At 39.7% G+C, this 21,257-nt stretch overlaps 1 protein-coding gene across 1 annotated transcript in view; it reads right to left on the minus strand.

The window, feature by feature from the left end:
• Positions 1-19,434, minus strand: part of FSHR (follicle stimulating hormone receptor) — a 165,509-nt gene extending 146,075 nt beyond the window's left edge. The window contains exon 1 of the mRNA XM_045788387.2: positions 19,277-19,434. Coding sequence (XP_045644343.1) covers positions 19,277-19,428 — 152 coding nt within the window. The 5' untranslated portion in view covers positions 19,429-19,434. The remainder of the gene's footprint in view (positions 1-19,276) is intronic.
• Positions 19,435-21,257: the final 1,823 nt, after the last annotated feature.

Here is a 21,257-nt window from a genome sequence, read left to right on the forward strand (position 1 = left end):
AATAAAACTAGCAGCTCACTCCTCATGGAGGCCTGGGATTGTGGGATAACACATTTAAAGTGCTCAGAGGGAGAAAACCTGTCAACCAAGAGTACTATATCTAGAAAAGCTATCTTGCAAAAATGAAGGCAAAATAAAGATTTTCCAAGGTAAGTAAAAACTGAGAGAATTTGTTGGTAGCAGACCTGCCTTACAAGAAATACTAAAGGAATTGACTCAGGCTGCAGCAAGTGGCCCCGGATGGTAATTCAAATCCGCACAAACAAAGCACTAGTAAAGGTAATTATGTGATTATAAAAGATTCCATGAATGCATATTTTTTTTCTTTTTTGTTTTTAACTGATAGGAATAGAGCTTTATAGGTGTAACATTATCTCTCTCATTCTTGCTCTCACTCTGGAATGAATCTAGCGTAAACCCAAAGCTGATTCTGATAAGGGATAGATGGTAAACATTAGAGCAACTGCTTTAAAAAAATCTCAAAAACGGTAAAAGAGATCATTAAAGAAATTAATAGTCTCCTTAGAAAAGATCCACTTAATGTGAAAGACAGTTGTAAAGGATGAATAGAGGAAAAAAAAGACATAGAAAACAAAAAGTCAAATGGCAGATGTAAATCCAACTATATCAATAATATTAAATGTGAATGAATTAACCTAATTACAAGACAGAGATTGTCACATTGGATATAAAAAACGTGATCTAACTATATATTCTAAAGGACACAGATTACATTCAAGGACAAAAATAGATTAAAAGTAAAAAAATTGGAAAAGATAGATCTTGTAAAGAGCAGCCACAGGAAAGTTGGAGTGGCTATCCTAATATCAGACAAGAGACTTTAAAACAAACAAAAGATGTTAGTAGACATCAAGAGGGATATTTTATGAGGAAAACAGTTTCAGTCCTGAGGAAGATATAACAATTATAAACATATAGGCACTTAATAACATGGCGCCAAAATACCTGAAGCGGAAACTGACAGAAATTAAGGGAGAAATAGAAGATTCAATGATAATTGTTGAAGACTTCAACACCCTACTCTCAATAACGAATAGAAAAACTAGACAGATCAACAACTGTATAGGACACTCAAACACCACTATTAAAAATTAGATCTGATAGACATGTACAGAACACTCAACACCAGCAGGTACAGATTCTTCTCCAGAGCACATAGAACATTCTCCGGAGTAGGTCATATGCTAGGCCATAGAAAACATCCTCAATAAATTTGATAAGTTAGAAATAAAGTATGTTGTCCAACCACAGTGGAATGAAATATGAAATCAGTAGCAGGAAAAAAAAAAGGGGACCTCACAAATATGCCAAAATTGAAGAATGTATTACTAAATAACCAAAGTATCATAAGTAAAAAGAAAATACTTTGAGATGAATGAAAATCAAGACATAGCATAGTAAAACTTGTGAAAATACTTTGAGATGAATGAAAATCAAGACATAGCATAGTAAAACTTGTGAAATGTAGCTAAGGCAATGCTTCTAGGGAAATTTATAGCTATAAATGCCTATATTAAAAAAAAGACATTAAATCAATAACTTCCCACCTTGAGATAATAAGAAAAAGAAGAGCAACCTAAACCTAAAGTGAGAAGAAAATAATAAAGAATACAGCAGAAGTTAATAAAAGGGAGAATAGAAAAAAATGAAACCTAAAGCTGCTTCTTTGAAAAGATTTTTTTAAAAAATGGGCAAACTTCAGTTAGAATGACCAAGAAATAGAGAAGGCACTCCAAGTACTACAATCAGAAATGAAGGAAGGGACATTACCATTGACTTTATGGTAACAATAAGGAATGCTATGAATAAGTGTACATCAACAAATTAGGTAACTTAGAATAATTGAGAAGTTTGTTAGAAAGATGTAACTCCTGAAACTGACTCAGTAGAAAATAGAAAATCCAAACAGATCTATATCAAGTAAAGAGACTGAGTTAGTAATTAAAAAAAAAAGAACCCCAAAGAATATTCCATACCCAGATGGCTTCACTACTGAGTTCTACCAAATACTTAAGGAAGGATTAATACCAATTAATCACAAAATCTACTAAAAAACTTGAAGAGAGCATTTCCCAACTCATGCTATGAGTCAGGTTACCTTCATGTCAACACCAGACAGCACAAGAGGACTACAGACCAATATCTCGAAGGAATATGGATGTAAAAAATCCTGAACAACATACTAGCAAACAAAATCCATGTAAAAAGAATTATACACGATGATTAAGTAGGGTTCATCCCAAGGATGCACAGTTGGTTTAACATCCCAGTGTTATAATGTCGTACATAATACCAATAGGATAAGAAAAATTATACACTTCAACTGATACATAAAAAGTTGTGATAAAATCCAACATCCTTTTTTGATAAAAAAAAATATTCAACAAACTAAGAATAGAAGGGAACCTCCTCAACACAATAGAGGGTATCAATGAAAAATCTACAGTTAATATCATACTTATCGGTAAAAAACTAGATGCTTTTCCCCAAGATAAGGAGCAAGACAAGGATGTGTACTCTTGCTACCTCTACTTTAAATTGTATTGAAGATTGTAGGTGGGGCAAGTAGGCAATAAAAAGTAATAGAGACATACAGAGTAGAAAGGAAGAAGTGAAAAATATTCCCACTCACAGATGACATGTTCTTGTATATAGAAAATCCTATAGAATCAACTAGAAACCTGTTAGATCTAACAAATGAGTTCAGGAAGGTTGCAGGTTACAAGATCAATATATAAAATTCAGTTGTATTTTTATATACTTGCAATGAACAAACTGAAAATAAAATTAAAACAATTTCATTAATTGAAGTATCAAAAAGAAAAAAACAGTAAATTTAATAAAAGAAGTATAAAATGTAAATCTGAAACTATAAAACATTGAAAGAAATTATAGAAGATCAAAATAAATGGAAAATCATCATGTTTTTGAATCAGAAGACTTCACATCAAGACGGCAGTAATCCTCAAACTGAGTTATAGGTTCAGTACAATCCCTTAGAAATGGCTCATTGCTTTGTAGAAATCGACATGTTGATTCTGAAGTTCATATGGAAATGCAAACCAAACAATCTGGCAAGGGAACAAAGTTGGAGGATTCATACTTCCTGAGTGTCTGGAAATAAATCCATACATTTATGGTCAGCTAATTTTCAACAAAGGTACCAAGACCGTTCAATAGGGAAAGAGTAGTCTTTTCAACAAATGGTGTTGGGACAACTGGATATCTACTTGCAAAAGAATGAAGTTGGACACTTACCTAATATCATATATAAAAATTAATTCCAAATGGATCAAAGTCTGCATGTAAGAGCTATTACTATAAAATTTTGGAAGAAATAGAGAGGTAAATCTTTATGACCCTAAATTTGGCAAGGGATATTTGGATATGGATATGACACCAAAAAAGCACAGATAACAAAGTTTTAAAAATATATATTGGATTTTATAAAAATTAAAACCTTTGTACTTCAAAGGTTTGGGCCCAAGGAATGGGCCAAATGTGCAAATTATACATCTGATTAGGGACTTGTTTCTGGAATGTACAAGGAACTCTCACAACTCAATAATAAAAAGACAACCCAATTAAAAAATGGGCAAAGAATCTGAATAGATATTCAAAAAAGAAGAGATACAAATGGCCAATAAACACATACAAATATGCACAAGGTCACTGCTCATAAGAGAAATACAAATCAGAACCACAATGGAATATCACTTCCTACTCACTAGGATGGCTAGAATAAAAAATGTCAGGTAACGGCAAGGATTGATGAGAACGTGGAGAAGTAGGCACCTCGCACGCTGTTCATGGAAACGTAAAATGGCTCAGCCACCTTGGAAAACAGTTTGGTGATTCCCCAATGTATTAAACATCCAGTTACCATATGACTCAACTATTCCACTTCTAGGTAGATACCAAGAAAAATGAAAACACATATCCACGCAAAAACTTACAAATGTTTAGAGTAGCATTATGACAAATGGTCAAAGGAAATGTGATGTATCTATACAAAGGAATATTTTTCAGCCACAACAAGAATGGAGTATTGATACCTGTTATAACTTGAATGAACCATGAACATATTATGCTAAGGGAAAGAGGCTGGTCACAAAGACCTTGTATAATTCCATCCATATGAATGTCCACAACAGAGAAATTTAGAGACGAAAAGTAGATTAGTGGTTCCTCAGGCCTGGGTCGAAGAAGTTAGGGAGGAGAGTGATAGCTGAAGGATAAAGGATTTTCTCTGAGGTAATAAAAATGTTTGGAAATCGACTATGGTGACGGTTGCACATACCTGTGAATATACTAAAAACCACTGAAATGTATACTTCGAATGACTTGTGTGCTTATGTTCTATCTTAATAAAGGTGTTTTTCAAAAGCGGGTGAAGGTAAAAGGAGAATAGCAGTAGGATTCTGATGCTCATAATATCTGGAAGGTGTTGCCTTGGGTGTGGGGAGAGGCAGAGGTGGTAGTGGAGGGGTGTCTGTTCTTTGTGGGAGTAGAGAGGTATGTTTTATCAGGGAGCCAGACATAGAAACTTATAAATTGTGGGTTTAAGGTTTTTGGCTTTGGAAATAGAGGCTAGACAATACCTTTAGTTACCTGCATGACCTTAGGCAAGTCATTCGTCTTGCTCAGCCTTATTTTTCATTCCTAAAACAAGGGGAGAGAGGGAGCGTATGCTCTCTAAAGTTCTTCGAGCATAAAAATTCTCTGATTTGAAGAGCAAAGCAGATTTGCACAGATGAAGACTTGACATCGAATTTTAAAAAGAGGGGAAATAGTTTTTGGTGTCTACCACAAATATTGGGTTGTATATACTACCTTTCTCAACTCTCCAGCTCCTCTGGGTATATATGGAGGCCCATTTGCCAAAGCATAATCTTGGTTAGCTGCATCTCACTAAATCAGAGTTTCCTAAAGTGTATTCTGTGGAACACTTACAGGTTATATAAAATTGGAATGCTTCTGAGAGCCTGTAACATGTTATGTGCATTGTGAATCTTTAGAATGGGGATATAGCATGTAGATTTTCTAAACCTATTTGATCATTGAAGACTTTTTAAAATTTGCTTTTTCTTGAGTGTCTTAAAAAAGTAGTGGTATGAGGAATATATTTTGAAAAATGCTAGAGCAAAGGTATAGCCTTCAAAAGCTTAAGATATTTCTCTTCCAAGAGGATTTTATATTTCAACTGCAGAGTCTTAGAAATTAAGGAAATCTTGAAGGCTCCCAGAATTACTTTATTAATGGTGACATTGCGACAAGTAGCAGGGGAGATATTTTGTGTGAATTGAAACAGCTTGGTGCTTCTCAAATCATATTACATAAGATGTGGACTAGAGATGAGATAATGCAAGTACAGTTCCTCAGATCTAGAAGAAATCTTAGAAAAGAGGCTGTGAGGTCATAGGAGATCACTAAGGAATTTTTTTTTTTTTTTTTGGAACTCTGCGAAGCTTTGGTAACATCATCAGCAAGGTTCATCCTCATTACATGAAGACAATTTGGGGAGGATCTACAGAGCTCTCCAAGCCTTCATCAAGCGTTCCATTTTCACATAGCATTCACTTTTGTTAAGCCTTTACGCCTACAGGAGATGAGCTACTCGACCTGCTGACAGTTAATTATTTCTGAGGGACTGTCTTCATAGGAAATGTGTAAGGGGCAACAGAGAGTGGAGTTAGCCCCGCCAGTCACCTCTCCCACAGTCACGCACGAACTGCTCAAATGGCTCTTGAGCATTATCAGACAACTTCTGGTTATTTTGCAATCTATCACTGGAAATGGCCATTGACATTCACTTTTCAGTCCTCCTTCTATTTATTCATGACCTTGTTCATTCATCTTCTGTCTGTGTGTGTGTCCTCCCTATTGAGTAGTTACTGAGTACCCAACCCTGGGTGGCTGCAGGAGAGGGGTGGAATGCTGGCCCTCAGAGAGCTTACTGTATTTGAGAGATAAGATAATATGTAAGGTTTACATTATGGATAACTCCAGAATTGTAAACATTTAAGCATAAGATGAAGAGTTTAGACTGTTTTGCTTTAGAAGTTCAGAGCACAGGGGGTCATCTTTGTCTTTTTTCATGGTTGGTACAAAGACTAGGCATCTTTAAATTAGGTTTATCAGGAATATTAATTTCAGTTCTGACACTTCGAAGCTAAATAACTTTGGGTTAGTTCTTCAATTACATATTCTTTATTTCCAAAAATGGGAACAGTAATAGCTATACTACAAGATTGTTAGCTGAGATATTATGAGAAATAAACAGCGTGGTGATGTAGTAGGACTTCCTAGATGTTTGTTAAATTTGGTGTTTCCTTCTAGTTTTTATTTGCTTGAAAGGACTGTCATTTATTCATTCATGTATGTATTTTTTTTAAAGATTTATTTTAGAGAGAGTGCAAGCTTGAGCAGGGAGGGGCAGAGGCAGTGGGAAAGGGAGAAAGAGAATCTCAAGCAGACTCCCTGCTGAGCATGGAGCCAGACATAGGGATCGATCCCAGGACCTTGAGATCATGACCTGAGCCAAAAGCAAGAGTCAGTCACTTAACTGACTGAGCCACCCAGGTGCCCCGACTCATTCATGTGTGTATTGAGCATCTGCTCTGTACCAGGAACTATTCTACATGCTGGAATCCTTGCCATCATGAAACTTTACTTCTACTTTCTAGTGGGTGAAAATAAATAGGTAAGTAAAAACACTCAAATTGAAGTAACCTTATAAAAGAAAAGGGTACTATGCTAGAGGATTGCTTCTATAGCATAGTGGTCAAAGAAGACCTCTCTAAGGAGGTAGCATTTTGGTAGACACTAGAAAGATGAAAGGCAATGAGAAAGGGGAAAAGAAAAGACATTATAGACAACAAAAATGCAAGTGAAAAAAGACTTTAGGTGGGAAAGAGCTTGGTGTATTGGAAGAGCAGAAAGGGGCCCAGGGTAGTAAGATGAGTGATGATGGGCAAGTGGTACATGATATGCACGATGCCTATAGAAATGACAGGTAGAGGTCAGATCATGGAGTGCCTTGTAGCCATGGCAAAGCATAGAAGCTCCAACAAAGAAGGGATTTTGTTTGTTTTACTCAATATTGGATCTCTTGTACCTAGAACAGTGCCTGCCATAGGAGGTGACATGAAACACAGGTTGAATAAATATTATTCCAAGTGCAATTCTAAGTAATTATATGCCATGCTCTGTAAAACTTTATCTAGCTGCTGTGTGAGGGCTGGATTGTAGCTTCGAGTGGAACCAGGGGACAGAAGAGGTGGGGACTATTGCAGTAGTCCAGGCAAGAGCCAATGGTGGTTTGAGCTAGAGTGGTAGTAGGGAAGGTAAGAAGTGGAGACATTTGTGCTATATTTTAGGGGTCAGATCTCCAGCACTTGGTGTTGGATTGGATTTGTGGGGGTTGGTGATATGTGCATTTCTTAGATGATGAAGCTTGTGAGAGGAGATTTTGAGAGGTTTAGGGGAGGGTGATTAATTGTAGTATTTTCTACTTGTTTGGTTTTGAGATGCCAGTAAGAGAGATCCAAGCGGAGATGTCAAGGTTTCAGCTGGATATTACTGGCCTGGTGCTTAATGGAGAGGTCAGGGACAGCATATATATTTCGATTGTAGGTGAGGTGATATTGAAAGCCATGGACTGGATGAGATCCCTGCAGAGAGTACAGATGCATGAGAGAAGAATGTCCAGATGAGGTCTGGGGAACTCCAGCATTTAAAGACGGGGTAGCGGTAAAGAACTCAGCACAGTCCCAGGTCTGGCATGAGATGGAGGAGGAAGGCTGGTGTGGTGTCCCAGAAGCTGGAAGTTCAAAGGGAAAACTGTTTCAAGCAAGAGGATGGTCAACTGTGTGGAGTGTTCCTGAGAGGCATGTAACATGTGGGTAGGGGAGTGACCATGGATTACGTCTGGCACCTGAATTGTGTGGCATTCCTCTTATATTCAGATTTTTATTTATTTGAAAAATGATATAACCACAGTATAAAACATACAGAAAATAAAGAGTAGTTCATTGGTACCTATGACACGAAAATTTTCAGTGGTTCCTGTGGGAAGAGAGCCAGACTGAGTGGGTTGAGTAACGAGTGGAGATTCCTGAGAAGAGATTGCATAATAAACAAATAACTAAATAAGTATCTGTTACCTCTTGAAATCCCACTGAGGAGACAGCCATTTTTTAAAAAGGCTTTTTATAAGGCCACAAAGGCTCCTGGGAGCTGGTGAGAAATGTAGGCTTTCAGGCCCCACCCCAACCTTACTGAGCCAGAATCTGAATTTTCCCAATATATTCTTCTGATTTGCTTATTACACATTAAAGGTTGAGAAGTGCTGACTTGGCAGAATCTAGAAAGTGGAATCCTAAACCGATGTGATCCACACTGCACAGTCCCTAAAACTCTCAGGAACTGGAGACACTGGTGTCCCTGGAAGTGGGAGTGGGGAGGAAATAGGTGCAGGTGGCTAAAATAAAGAGGATTGGTAGAAAGATGAAGAGGGAGCCAGACTTCCCACTTGCAGCAGTCAGGCAAGTGCTGTCCACCTGAGCAAAACAGCAAAGGTTTACTCTTTAAAGAGAGTAGAATAGATAGTTTCTGGACTGGAGGACGCCAGAGAATACTGATGATGGCTGAGGCCCTAGCCCTTTTCCTCAGCTACCAGAATGCTGGCATTCACCCTTTGGGTAGAAGCTCGGGAAAATCTTATCCAGGGAATTTGACCAACCCAAGAGGTGAGATTTAGATACTGACTCAGTGATTTCCCAACTTAATAGCTCAGCCATTTGTTTGTTTCTTTCCCTTCCTTCCTTCTCCCCTCCTTCCCTCCCTTCTTCCCTCCCCATCTTCTTTGTACCCCCTCCCTCCTTCCTGCTTCCTTTGCTGTTTTGCTCTTCCCCTGGCATCTTACTGGAGAGCTCTGCTTCCAGAGCTACTTTGTAAGTTTCCTATCTGGCTCTCAAAACTGTTTGTTCTTTTTTCTCTTGTCTTTAGTATTTGTTTGGGGGAATCAGATGCCATTCCAAGACTGTATGTTCTTATGGAAGGAGCTCAACAGCTTTTCACAATCAGGGTCCTGATAAGCAATTTTGCTACTGTATGTAGGATTTCAGATGACCTCTTTGCTGTTCACCATATTGTCATAGGTGCTTTCATTGCCTTTTTCAGTTTGTTTTCTAAATTAAAAAGATGTTTCTTGTTGCATTGTCCGTGGCCTCTCCCCTGCCCCCAACATATTTACTTACGGAAATTCTACACAGCTTGCTCAAAAAACAAACACCAATTAAATGAAGGTTTCTGTTGTTCCTGGCTTGACCAGAGATCAGCTTTGGTGGGTGTATGGCAGTGGAAAGGGTTTGGACTGACTCTTGATACTTGCTCAGGTGTTACCTGATGATGGCGTGATCATTCTTTTTCATTCAATTTGTTTTTCAATTCTAAAGCTAACCTAGGCATGCAAAGCGGCTTGAAATTTACACAAAAAGAAAATCGCTTACAAGTTCAGGAGCACTGAAGAATTCCTTCTTAGCTTCCCCCTTTTGCCAAAGTTGAAATTTTTAAGTTGCGTCATTTTCAGAAGAGACATCTGGGCTTTGTTGAGACTAAGTCTATATGATTACCAGACTTCAGAGATGACACTCAGCTTCTCCGGGGAAAAGCTGGCATACACAGTCTGTTGATTCATATATTCCTTTAACTTACTCTCTCCTAGCATCCACATAATAGTACTCATGAACACAGCCACTTTGGGGAAAATTATAAAGTTGGCAAAGAAAACAGTGCAGTCTACGTTTTCCCTTTTGGTGCTGTTTTCCACCTTCTATATTATTCTCTTCTGTCTCAATTCAAAGGACCTGGTCCCTTGTATTTGCACAATTTGAAAACTTCCAGTCCCACATTTAAATATTTGGACATCAGTTAGTTAAACCTTACCATAAATTTCCTGGTGTTCTTTTGTCACTCTCTTTTATTTGAGGTCTGCGTTCTCCTTGAAACATAAAGCAAGGATTTTCTGACCTTTCTGACCTCGGCTGTTGCAGAAGTGGCCCTGCCTCACTCCTGAAATCAACGCTAGGTGGTCAAAAGGGCAAATCTAGATGGGACAGGCAGATGCCCAGCTTCTCACCCACTTGCCTCCGGCATGAAGCACGCAAGCATCTTCTCATTGGCTTTTACTGGGCATCCGTTTCTTCCAGTTCACACAATCTATGATTTCAGATTGCAACTTGCAATTAATTGTCAAATGATCAAATATGACAATGACTATTCTGGGTTCCCAATGGGGATTTTGATGTCTGTGAGTCAAAGTGAGGAAAAACAGTATTGTCATTATTTCTTTGATGTTCTTCTCTTTGAACAATTCCATGAGAACAGGCACCATGTCTCTCCTGTTGATTGTTGCTTCCTTTTTTCCGAGAGCCTAGTATAATGCCTTGTACAAATATAATCAAATATTTGCTATTGAAAGAAAACTTCATCAAAAATAAGCATCTTTACTTTGGACTCAGAAACTGAATAATACTGAAGTAACCTACTTGAGGTTAGAGAAGATAATAGTATTTGGATAGAGGAATAGAAGACCTATCTGGGAATAGAAAGTAGTGTATGTAGCAAAGAGTTAAGGGGATGGAAGATGAAAGAGAGGACCGGAGAGCTAATCTGAGGCCAAAATATGGAAGACCTTAATGTCCGACTTAAGACTTGGGGCTTTTGTCCTGACTCTGGGTATTAGAGCCCACAGGGGAATTAAATGAGAGCAAGAGCTCAGAGCAAGGATCTGGGAGGGCAGACGATGGAAGGCACAGAAACCAGTTCAGAAGCTGTACTGTGAGATGGTAAGGAACACTTGAGTAGAGGCAAGCCTGTCTTCCAGGGATGTGATCCATCATCTGAACCAAAATTTAGTAGACTTTATCAGAAGGGACAGAATATTTTATTTTATTTTATTTTATTTATTTTTTAAAAGATTTTATTTTTATTTGACACAGAGAGAGAAATAGCCAGCGAGAGAGGGAACACAAGCAGGGGGAGTGGGAGAAGAAGAAGCAGGCTCCCAGCATAGAAACCTGATGTGGCGCTCGATCCCAGAACGCCAGGATCACTCCCTGAGCCAAAGGCAGACGCTTAACGACTGAGCCACCCAGGCGCCCCAGGGACAGAATATTTTAAACTGGGGCCACTCCTGAAAAATCTAGTGTTCCAGACTGTGGCCCTTCCTTATGAGGGACCTTTCTTTTTCATGCCCTTCTTACTCTGGGAGGACTGTGGATGAAATGTTCCGTGACCTCCCATCAGCCCTCATTTATTGAGTTACAGTTATTGCTGGAGATGGGCTCTCCCACAAATCTTTGCTTAAAACCCCTTGCCAAATTGAAAATAACAAGAGAGAGGGGTATCTGTGTGAGGTTTCCCGTGCTGCATTTCAAAACAAAACTGTCTACTGAGCCTAAAGGAACCCTGCTCAACCCCCACCCCCCAAAATCCCACAACTGAAATCACAGGAGTGGAGGAATTATATACCTTCTGGACTCTGAGACCTAGAAAAAGCTTACTGGCTTTGGGAAGTTTGGTGCCTGAAGATGTTTGTCACATCAGAGCATTTTAGAATTGAATGAAACTTTGGCATTATTTTACTTCAAGTTTCCACCAGTGTACTGATGAATTTTTGTTCTGACGCCTTTTATTAATTGATCTCTCTGTGTCACTTAAACTTAGCTGAGCTTTTTGGGTTCCTATTTTTTAGAGGTTTTCATCAAGCTTGGCATTAGGGGGATACAAAAATTGGCTCATACTGTTTATTTTCCACTATTTCTGACATAGCATTCTGTGATGGCTCAGTGTTAGCTCTTGCTGGAAAGGTCTGGGAGAAGGGATGAAACAGTGGACCCAAGCTACTCCTAAGACTAAAAATATCATTGAGTTCAAGGCTATGGCAAGGGTTTGGTTACTTTATTCTTTTTTTTTTTTTTTTTTTGCACATCACTTGAAGTTTTTCAGATCACTTGGCATATTCCGTAAGAAAGAACAAGGTAATGGCACGTTCAGGTCGAAGACACAAAACATGCTCTGAGATATTTCAGGGGGAGGTCAGATTAAGAACAAACATCCAGATCTCGTTATAATCAGATCCTAAGCAATTAAAAATAATTACTTTCTTTCCTAGCTGACCTTGTGGGATATGTAAGCTAGAGTCTAGTCTAAATGAAGCTAAATTGGAGAGTCTAAATCTAACAGCTTAAAAAAAAAAGTATAGTCCAATCAACCATAGTGACCAGATAACCCAATTAGTGGCTTTGGGGAAGGATAATCAAAAGTTAAATGAATTTCCTATTTATTGCCGACATGTCTTGCTTCTGAAGCTTAGGCTTCTTTGGTAGAGGACTTGGGTGAGGAAGGACAGCTCTCACCTTTAGGGTAAACAAGGAATTTTATCATCAGCAAGCTAGTGGAATTTTGCTGTCTCAAACCCCTACTCTTCAATTGCTGATAATGACTCTGTAAATTATAGCTCTCAGCCAATTCTCAGGGTAGAGTTCATCTTGTATTTTAAAGGATTCTTTCCCTGTGATGTAATTTCGACTTTTCCCCTTTCAAGGTACTGCATTATATAGCTCTCCCTTTGGTCATTTTTCTGATTCCTCCACAGGGAATATAAACCTCCCTTACCCCCAGCCTAATTAAATTCCAAATGTTGGACATACATATACCATTTCTCACTAAAGTAGGTGCAAGATTTTGTTTCGAGAGAAAGGATTATGTATGCATTAACATGGAAACTGTGCTGTTTGTTTCTTTCAAAGAAATATCTAAACAAGACAGTGGGAGTCTCCGGATATGGGCACTGGGGGCAATCTTCACAGTGGGATGTTTGGTTTTGATATCCAGATAGAGCTACAGTAATCAAAGCACATCTGGGGAACACAGGAAACCTCACATTCAGGGTTTGGAATATGACCTTAATTGGCAAAAAATTATATTTCTTTGAACATTTCTGCCTGGCTTAAAGTGATTTTGTTTAGGCGATGTCATTTATCTTTTCAATATTCTTGTTAGGTATAGAGAGGCAAGTATTATTACTTATGTCAGGAGAGTCGGATGACGTGCTTAGAATACAGAATGTTAAACTTTTTAACTTAGGAGACTTTGTTTCTGATCTTTGTATCTTTCTGAATAAATTGATTGATTCTAGAATGACATACAGGCATTTTCTTAAAACACATAAAAAAGGCAAGGAAAATAAGAAAACTATCAAATCCTATAGTAGTTCACCACAGGGGGAGCAATAATTATCTTTTATAAGAATCTTTTCCTTAGTACTGAGGAATGGAGCAAATAAACAGATGTAATTCCCCCTGATTTATTGTATCATTTGTTCTACATGTAATTGAGGGCCCAGAACATACATTGCATTGAACAAGGCACAATAAAGAATACAAAAGAAATTTTTGCTGTAGTGGAGGAAATAGGACACACATGAAAAAATAAGGACAAAGTAAGATTAAGTGTGAAATGAACTGTACTAGCATTTAGATTAAATAAAGATGAAGTGGTCAGGGAAGACTTCATCAAGGAGGCAACCTTTGCAAGATGATAAGTAGGCTGGATTTCAAGAGGCAAGAAAGAAGAAACTGAGGATAGTATGAACAGGAGGCATAACATGAAGACACAGGGAAGCAGAAACGCACAAACAGAGCTTAAGAGCGAGTCTTCATCAGCCTTGCAGAGTAGATGGCTCCTACTGGAGAGCAGTGAGAGGCAGTCAGAAAAATGAGCCATTGAGTGATTTTGATTGGGGGAATCATAACTTGGTGGCAATGGTATTTTATGGAGAAAAATTCACTGACAGCATACAGGCTGGTTTGGAGAAGAGAGAGATAAGTTGATTGAAAGGAGATAAAGTAGGACATAATTATACAATCCTGGCTTTAGATGTTCAGGGCCCAAACAGATGATGGCAATAAAGAAAAAATTACTGTTGGGGTACCTCGGTGGCTCAGTCATTTGAGCTTCTGACTCTTGGTTTCTGCTCAGGTCATGATCTCTGGGTTGTGAGACCAAGCCCCCTGTTGGGCCCCATACTCAGCGGGGAATCTGCTTGAGATTCTCTCCCTCCCTCTCCCTCTGTTCCTTCCCCCACTTGCATGTGCACACTCTCTCTCTCTCTCTCAAATAAATAAAAAAAAAAGAATTAAAAAAAAAGAATTACCGGTAGTAGCAATATGAAGGGAGTTTATAAAACTGATTGGATATGGACAATCAAGAAAGTGAGCCATCGATACTCAACAAATCCAAAAGTCAGGAGTGGCTTTACTTGTCTCGTAATCCATTGTCTTACCTTTCCTTTCTTCACCTCAGTATAAGTAACACCTAGTTTCCACATGGCTACAGTCTTCACGACCATCTTCCTTATGAGAGCACACTACATTCTTAAACAGCTTCTCAGGCACAAAGCACTGAAAGCCCAGCCACAGATTGCCTCCAGCTGATACTGGACACTGAATTGGGAGTCAGGAGGTGCAGGCTGCAGTTCAGACTTGACAAGGGATTCATTCTGGTGGCTGGCATTGGATAGACCAGCCTTTGGCTTACCTTTCTTAGAGTGTGTTCTGCAGAATATTAATCCCAGAATATACTTTCAGAGAAAAAAAATGCACAATTAAATTTGTTCACAAACACCTAAAGCTGCATTTCCCTTTTGAAGATCACAGAACTTTACTGGCACAGGAAAAGTCTTCTCTTTTGGCACACAGTGCTGATACATCCCTCAGAACTAAGGAAAGACTAAAGTACCTCCTAGCTGAACAATAATCTGTGATTCTGGAATAAGGTGAATGATCTATACCAAAGCAGCAAAACAAGAAATAAAAGGCAAAGGGAGAAAGTAAAATAAACAAACAAAAATAATAATAAGTAGATATTTATAAGAGTGGGTCATTTGAGATTGCAATGAGATACCCGAACTTGATATGAAGAGAGGGGTCAACACGGGCAGCCTATCATAAAATCTCAATACAGATCTCCCTGAGTCAACAGGGACCACCAGTGGACCCTTTTCTCCTCTTAGTATTGTGGTCATCTGACCCTGCTGAAGAAAAACATGGCTGTACCTGTGCCGTCACTTAGAGCTAAAATTTCAGATTTTGAATGGGTGTTCACATTCTCCTTAGAAATTTTAAGTCCAGGAAGAATAAAGCAAGATCAAAGTGTCCTTTCTAGATTCACTGACTGCCTCCAATTGAAACTGAGTTTCTAGGGTAGGTCAGAAATCAAAATTCCTTTGACTATGGTCAGAACGGAACTTCCCTGAGTTCTCGGCAAATATCGAAAGCCTAAAAAAATCGCATTTTCTTACTCAGAAAATAAGTGCACAGAGAGTAAGTGCTCCAGCCACTGGGAGGAAGAGGAGACTGGTCTTAGTAAGTAGGAGATTATAAACCATCTCAGAGTTAAAATTGTTGAAAGCATTCTCAGACCTATTGATTCATTTGGTCATCGCGAACGCCCTCTGTGGTGTTTTCTTCCTAGTGTTTGACAGATGATCACAGCAACAACAACCATTGCCACCGCCACCTGAGAGGCATTGTCCTAGGTGTTAAATATCCATTGTCCCATGTAGGACTCACAGCAATCTAAGAAAGGCTCACATTATAGTTTCCATTATACAGCCAAGAGCCCATGTGGTAGAGCAAAGAAAGAGTGTCATAGCCTGGGTTCGAACTTCAGTCTCTTGGATTCTAAAGACAATACTATACCATCTCTGACTTGTCAAAAAGAGTAAAAGGCCTGCCTGTGAATATTGCCTTAGAATTCCCTCCATTCCTGCCCCAGCTCACCTAGTTCAGTACTTTCTCCACGGTGCCATGTTGCTTCCGGCTGACTCAACCCCACTCAAGCCAGTAAGATGTAGCCACTTTTAGCTATAGTCGAAGTCAGGAGTGGGTAATCGATAGCCTGTGGGTCCAAGCGGGCCTGCCCTCTGTTTTTCTGTGGCTCATGAGCTAAGACTATTTTTCACCTTTTACGTGATGAAAAAAAAATCAAAAGAAGAATATTTTGTGACATGCGACCATTATATAAAATTCAAATTTCAGTGGCAAAAATAAGATGTTGTTGGAACACAGCCATGCTTACTCGTTTACATTTCGTCCGTGGCAGCTTTCCTGCAACTCTGCCAGTTGAGTAGTCACAGCAGAGACTCATGGCCCATAAAGCCGAAAGTCTTTATTACTGGCTCTTAACCGAAAAACTGCTGACCTCTGGGCAAGTTCGAAGGGACATCTTTGTTTGAAGAGGAACAAATGAAAGGAGTCAAGAGGCTTTCATTATACACAGCCTAGAGAAGAGGTAGGAACACAGGCTCGAGTTTGGTTTCCAGCTCTGCCATCCGGGAGCCACAGGGCTGGTGTCCAAGTTATTGAACTGTTGGGCTCTTTGGTTTGCCTCATGTGAAAAATGGAGCAACAATACCAAACCTGCAGTTCTCTTGTGAAGTTTTAATCAAGTATTTTGTGTAGAGCTTCAGGCAAATGGTACGGGCCCTTCGGTAAATGGAATGTACCTGCCTGTTGGTGGTGCTTTCCTGTTGCTTTGGTGTTACTATTAACATGGGCAGATGGTTGGGAATTAGAAATCTCTCGTGAGAGCTGGCATATATATATAAAATGAAAGTGCCGCAAGGTAGATGGAATGATAGGATAATTGCACATGGTAAGATGTAGCAGTTGGTTTGCCCTGAGTGAATCTGACTAACAATGAAGCTGTGATGTGTTGAGGGATTAAGCAGTTGCCCTCGCTGAAGCCCGGCTATTCCATCCACTTCCACCTGATGTGATCACCATTAAAGTCCACACCCAAATGCAGAAGACTGCAAGGTAAATTAGAAATATGTAGTTGAACAAGCCATTTCATCTTTCCTCTGCCTGTGTTCCAGATAAACCCAATCCAATCCTTTTGAAAAACAAATAAAAATAATTGTTTTTGCATTCTAACTCAACATCTGAGTTCTAGTTCATTTGGCATTTTATCTGCTCTTCGATGATGAACAACCTAACCTCAAAAATATCCTCAAATAATTTTTATACACCTAACAACTAAAGCAACATTTATCTTCTTTCCCTCTACACACCTTGCCCAGAAGAGTGCAAAGCTGAACTCTAGACTGGCCCAATTCACACCCTGTTAATGAGCATGCAGAGAAAAGAATCTTCTCAAGATTAGATATCTGGGAAAACTTTAGTCCTCAAAACTCTCAAGCAACTATACTCAGTCCTGGGGGGGTTGAGGGGGCTGCCAGTAACAGGCAAATACTTTCTTTCCCCTTCTTAGTTTTCTGCGACTTTGTCCTCTAGCATATATACCTAAGGGAGGGGTTCACCCAGAGCTAGCCTTTGTCAAGAGCGACAAACACGCTCTCCCACAGTCTCTTTCTCAGTTACAAAGTGCTCTTGGGGAGAGACATGTTTTAGTCATTTGTATCTTAGTATGAATTATTTTTAAAAAATCATACTCCTGCTCCTCCCACACCATACGTACTCCCTAAGGTTTGGGGTTTGGGAATGGATTTTCTTCTTTTCTTTCCTCCCTTCTTTCCTTCTTCATGTTTTCTATGCAGAATGAAAAAAAAAAACCTTCTGGTAAAGAGTTGTCAGAAAGTAGGTGGCCTAGTGCAGAAGGGAGTATGGGATGGATGAGAATCACCCTCAAATTAAACCTTGTCAGGGGTTGTCTGCTCTAGCAGTTGGGTGGCACTGCTTGGCTCATCCAGAAACATTGGAAGAAGTAGAGAGGTAGAAATGGCTATGTTTGTGAGGGAACTATATCTTTCAGTGTTAACAACAATCCAACCAAACTGGTTGTATTAAAACTACTTTAGAAGCGAGGAACCTGAGGTTCGGAAGGGGTTAAGCAATTAGTCGAAGTTGCTTAGGAGCAGGTGAGCTCAGGTACACTGGCCTTCCCCTGTGTTTGTAATGACCTAATAAACCCAACTGTGCACAGACACGTTCTTCCCCATAGTCAGGAATAGTTGTCTTATTGGAAGCCGTGTAGCCAAAGCACAGAGCTGACTAGTTATTTTCTCTGCCACTGCAGCAGCCTCTGGGTAGGAACTGAGGACTTGAGATGTCCGGGGAAAAAGTAGCAAGTGCAACGAACCAGGTGTGCGACCACTTGTCCCTGAGTGACAGTCTGAAAGGCACCACCATATCTGAGTGTAGCTTTGGTAATTGTGAACTGAAAAGATGACCATACTCTGCAGTCAAATAAGAGTCATCCTTAGCTTTATGGGACCAAGAGCGAAACAGGCTTCCAGAATCGTGGCTTCTTTTTAAAATTCTTGGAGTAAATAGACCGAGTGTATCTACACTTCTGAGCCTCACAACTTGCTCGTACTGAGGGGAAGTAGAAATTGGACAGTCAGATTAGGGTTTGGGGGAAAGAACAGTAGACTATGAGTCCAAAGGCCCGATTTCTCATTTTGGCTGTGCCTTGACTCGTTGTAAGAGACTGGATAAATCTCTTGACTCTCTGGACCCCAGATTCCTCATTTGTAAAATGAAGAGATAGAGTGAAATGATGTCTAAGATCTTGTCCAACTCTGAGTCTATTGACTTCCTATTAAAATAGTTCAGAGAAATTCTGAAGTTGTGAATCACATTTTCCCAGCTGTATGAGAGAGGATGCTATATTTTTCCTGTACGCTCTGCCTCCCTTTTTCTTTCTCTCATTCTTCACACCCTTTCCCCTCTCCTCCAACTCCCTGTTTCCCCAGGAAGCAGAACCTCAGTTCAGGAATTATTTGCTGGTGCCTCCAGAGCGGCGGTGACCTGTCCCTTCTTGAAATTCAGTGTCTTTAGGAGATATGTTGTATATGCCACTTAGATCACGACCAATCCCAGGTCTTCAAAGTATCTAGTTTTTCTTAGTTTTACTTTTCTGGTTCCACCAAAGACCGTTTGGAACCCAAGAGCAAATGTGTTGAAAAGACTCAAACGTCTTCTTTTTGCCTTTGCATTGAGCTTTCCACACTGCCCTTTCTTGGCAGCTGCCGAGACAAACTCTCTCTAAGATCCTGGGAGAGCTGCAAGCAGGGGTGTTAGGCTGGGGGAGTCTGTTTTACTCAAGCCTTTGGTCAGGGCAGAAATAGTTTAACCCAACAGTTATCAGCTAATATGAAAATAGTAATAGCATACAACACACAAATGCCAGCCCCACCGTTGTTCCCGCTGTCTCTGATACTCACAGTTCAACGGCGTTCCTGGGGAGGTCGGAGGGGATCTCTGTCACCTTGCTCTCTTGGCAGAGGAAAACCCTTTGAGAGCAGTGACAGATCCGATGATGACATCCTAAGCCTAAGCTCAGGAATGCCAGCAAAGCGACTAGGAGCAAGGCCATATTTATTCATCCATCCACCTGCTTTCTTCCTGCAGAAGCTCCACACAGTGCCCTTATGAGAAGCGATCTGCCAGGGTCACGTGACCCACCAGGGCTGCTGCTGCGTTTTTTTTTTTTTTTTTTTTTTTTTTGTCACTTCCAGATAAATAGCAAAATTCCTGTGTGTCAGTAGTGATTTCCAGGGCAACATAAGCTACTCCCTTATCCCTCTCTATTGGATTTCTTCCACCCTGACCTGAGGAAGACAGGAAATAGAACCTGGATGCATGTCTGGAATAGTTTACTTTAATTCTACTGTAGAAGTGTCCCTGCTGATCATTATTCTCTCTTCAAGAAGGTGGTATGATTGACTCCCCCCCCCCAAAAAGACATGATCTACAATGTGAAATATCAATAAGAGCGTTACTCAGTGAAGGGTGTAGACTTATTTCTAGTCTTGGCATCAATATCTTCCTCCAGCCCACTTAGTATAAAAGTGGAACTTCTTGCTGTAATTAATAACCAAAAATGATGTTGCTTAGAAGACAGATAGGTGGGCTAGTGAGTTCTGGGCAGATAACCGCAGGTAGAAGGCACCGCGAGAGGGTGTCCACAGAGATAATTGACTTATCTGAGTGATTTGAGGAACGGGCTGTATTTTCACTGTGGATTTAGTGGACACTCCACCCTCTGTTGTGGATCCTTTCTGGTTTCTCTCATTTTCAGGCTCAGAGATTGCCCTTGCCTTTGGGACCTTGGCACAAATGAATTTATTTAATCTATGCGTTTAAATGGACCCTTTAGGTGACAGTCCTGGCACTTTGACTGGCACCATCAATCATCTTGATGGTGTGGGATCTGGAAACATTTGGTAACACTTTCAGGAAAGTGGCCTTCTACTTCCAACTCCAGAATCTATGAAGATTAAAAGGCAGAATATTTTCTAAGATACTGACTACAATTTATTACTTGCTAAAATTAGTTTCAGCACTATCTTTAAGTAATTAGTTGCCTAAAGTTGAGTTAGGTGAAAATACTAAACATGTATATATTTTTCCCTCTCCTCCCTCCTTACCCTTACCTCACCAAGAATAAAGGCAATGAAAGGGTTAGGGGCTCCTGGGTGGCTCAGTCATTAAGCGTCTGCCTTTGGCTCAGGTCATGATCCCAGGGCCGGGCTCCTTGCTCAGTGGGGAGCCTGCTTCTCCCTCTCCCACTCCCCCTGCTTGTGTTCCCTCTCTCGCTGTGTCTGTCTCTCTCTGTCAAGTAAATAAAATCTTTTTTTTTTTTTTCAAAAAGAAAGGATTAAATTATCTTTAAGGGGAAAAGAGAAGCAAGTGACTTTTAGGGTGAAACTGTTTCCTAGCTTCCTCTGGGAGCAACTGATTCATTCTGATTGCAGTACTGGAAGATCAGGGCAGTATTTATATGGACTCTCTGTGGTTCCACTTTTGGCTAACATGAATAGTTAAATTATTTCACTCAACAGTTGATCCACAGAATAATAGTCTTTCAGATATGGAAGGGATTTAATGCAATCAGCCAACTAATGCTTAAGTTTACTCTAAAATAGTCACAAAAATTTAAAGGGATTTACCTACCTATGCTTGACTCACTCCAGTGACAAAACCCCCCCAAACTCATTACCAGTTAAAACTCCCGCCCATACCCCTGTGCCACAAATTGCCACTTCGACTTGTAGAACTCCAATTGTAATTAACTTAAACCTTCTGCCATGAGCACAAATCTTTTTAAAATTGAGATTTTGATTTTAAAACTACATCGTGTTCACAACTTATAGCACATAAATAAAATAAATGTAACTTATTAAGCAAAATAATTAAATAGCT

This window comes from Ursus americanus, chromosome 7 (genome assembly GCF_024610735.1).
Source record: "Ursus americanus isolate L20-20 chromosome 7, mUrsAme1.1.p, whole genome shotgun sequence".
In the NCBI taxonomy this organism is placed as follows: Eukaryota; Metazoa; Chordata; class Mammalia; order Carnivora; family Ursidae; genus Ursus; species Ursus americanus.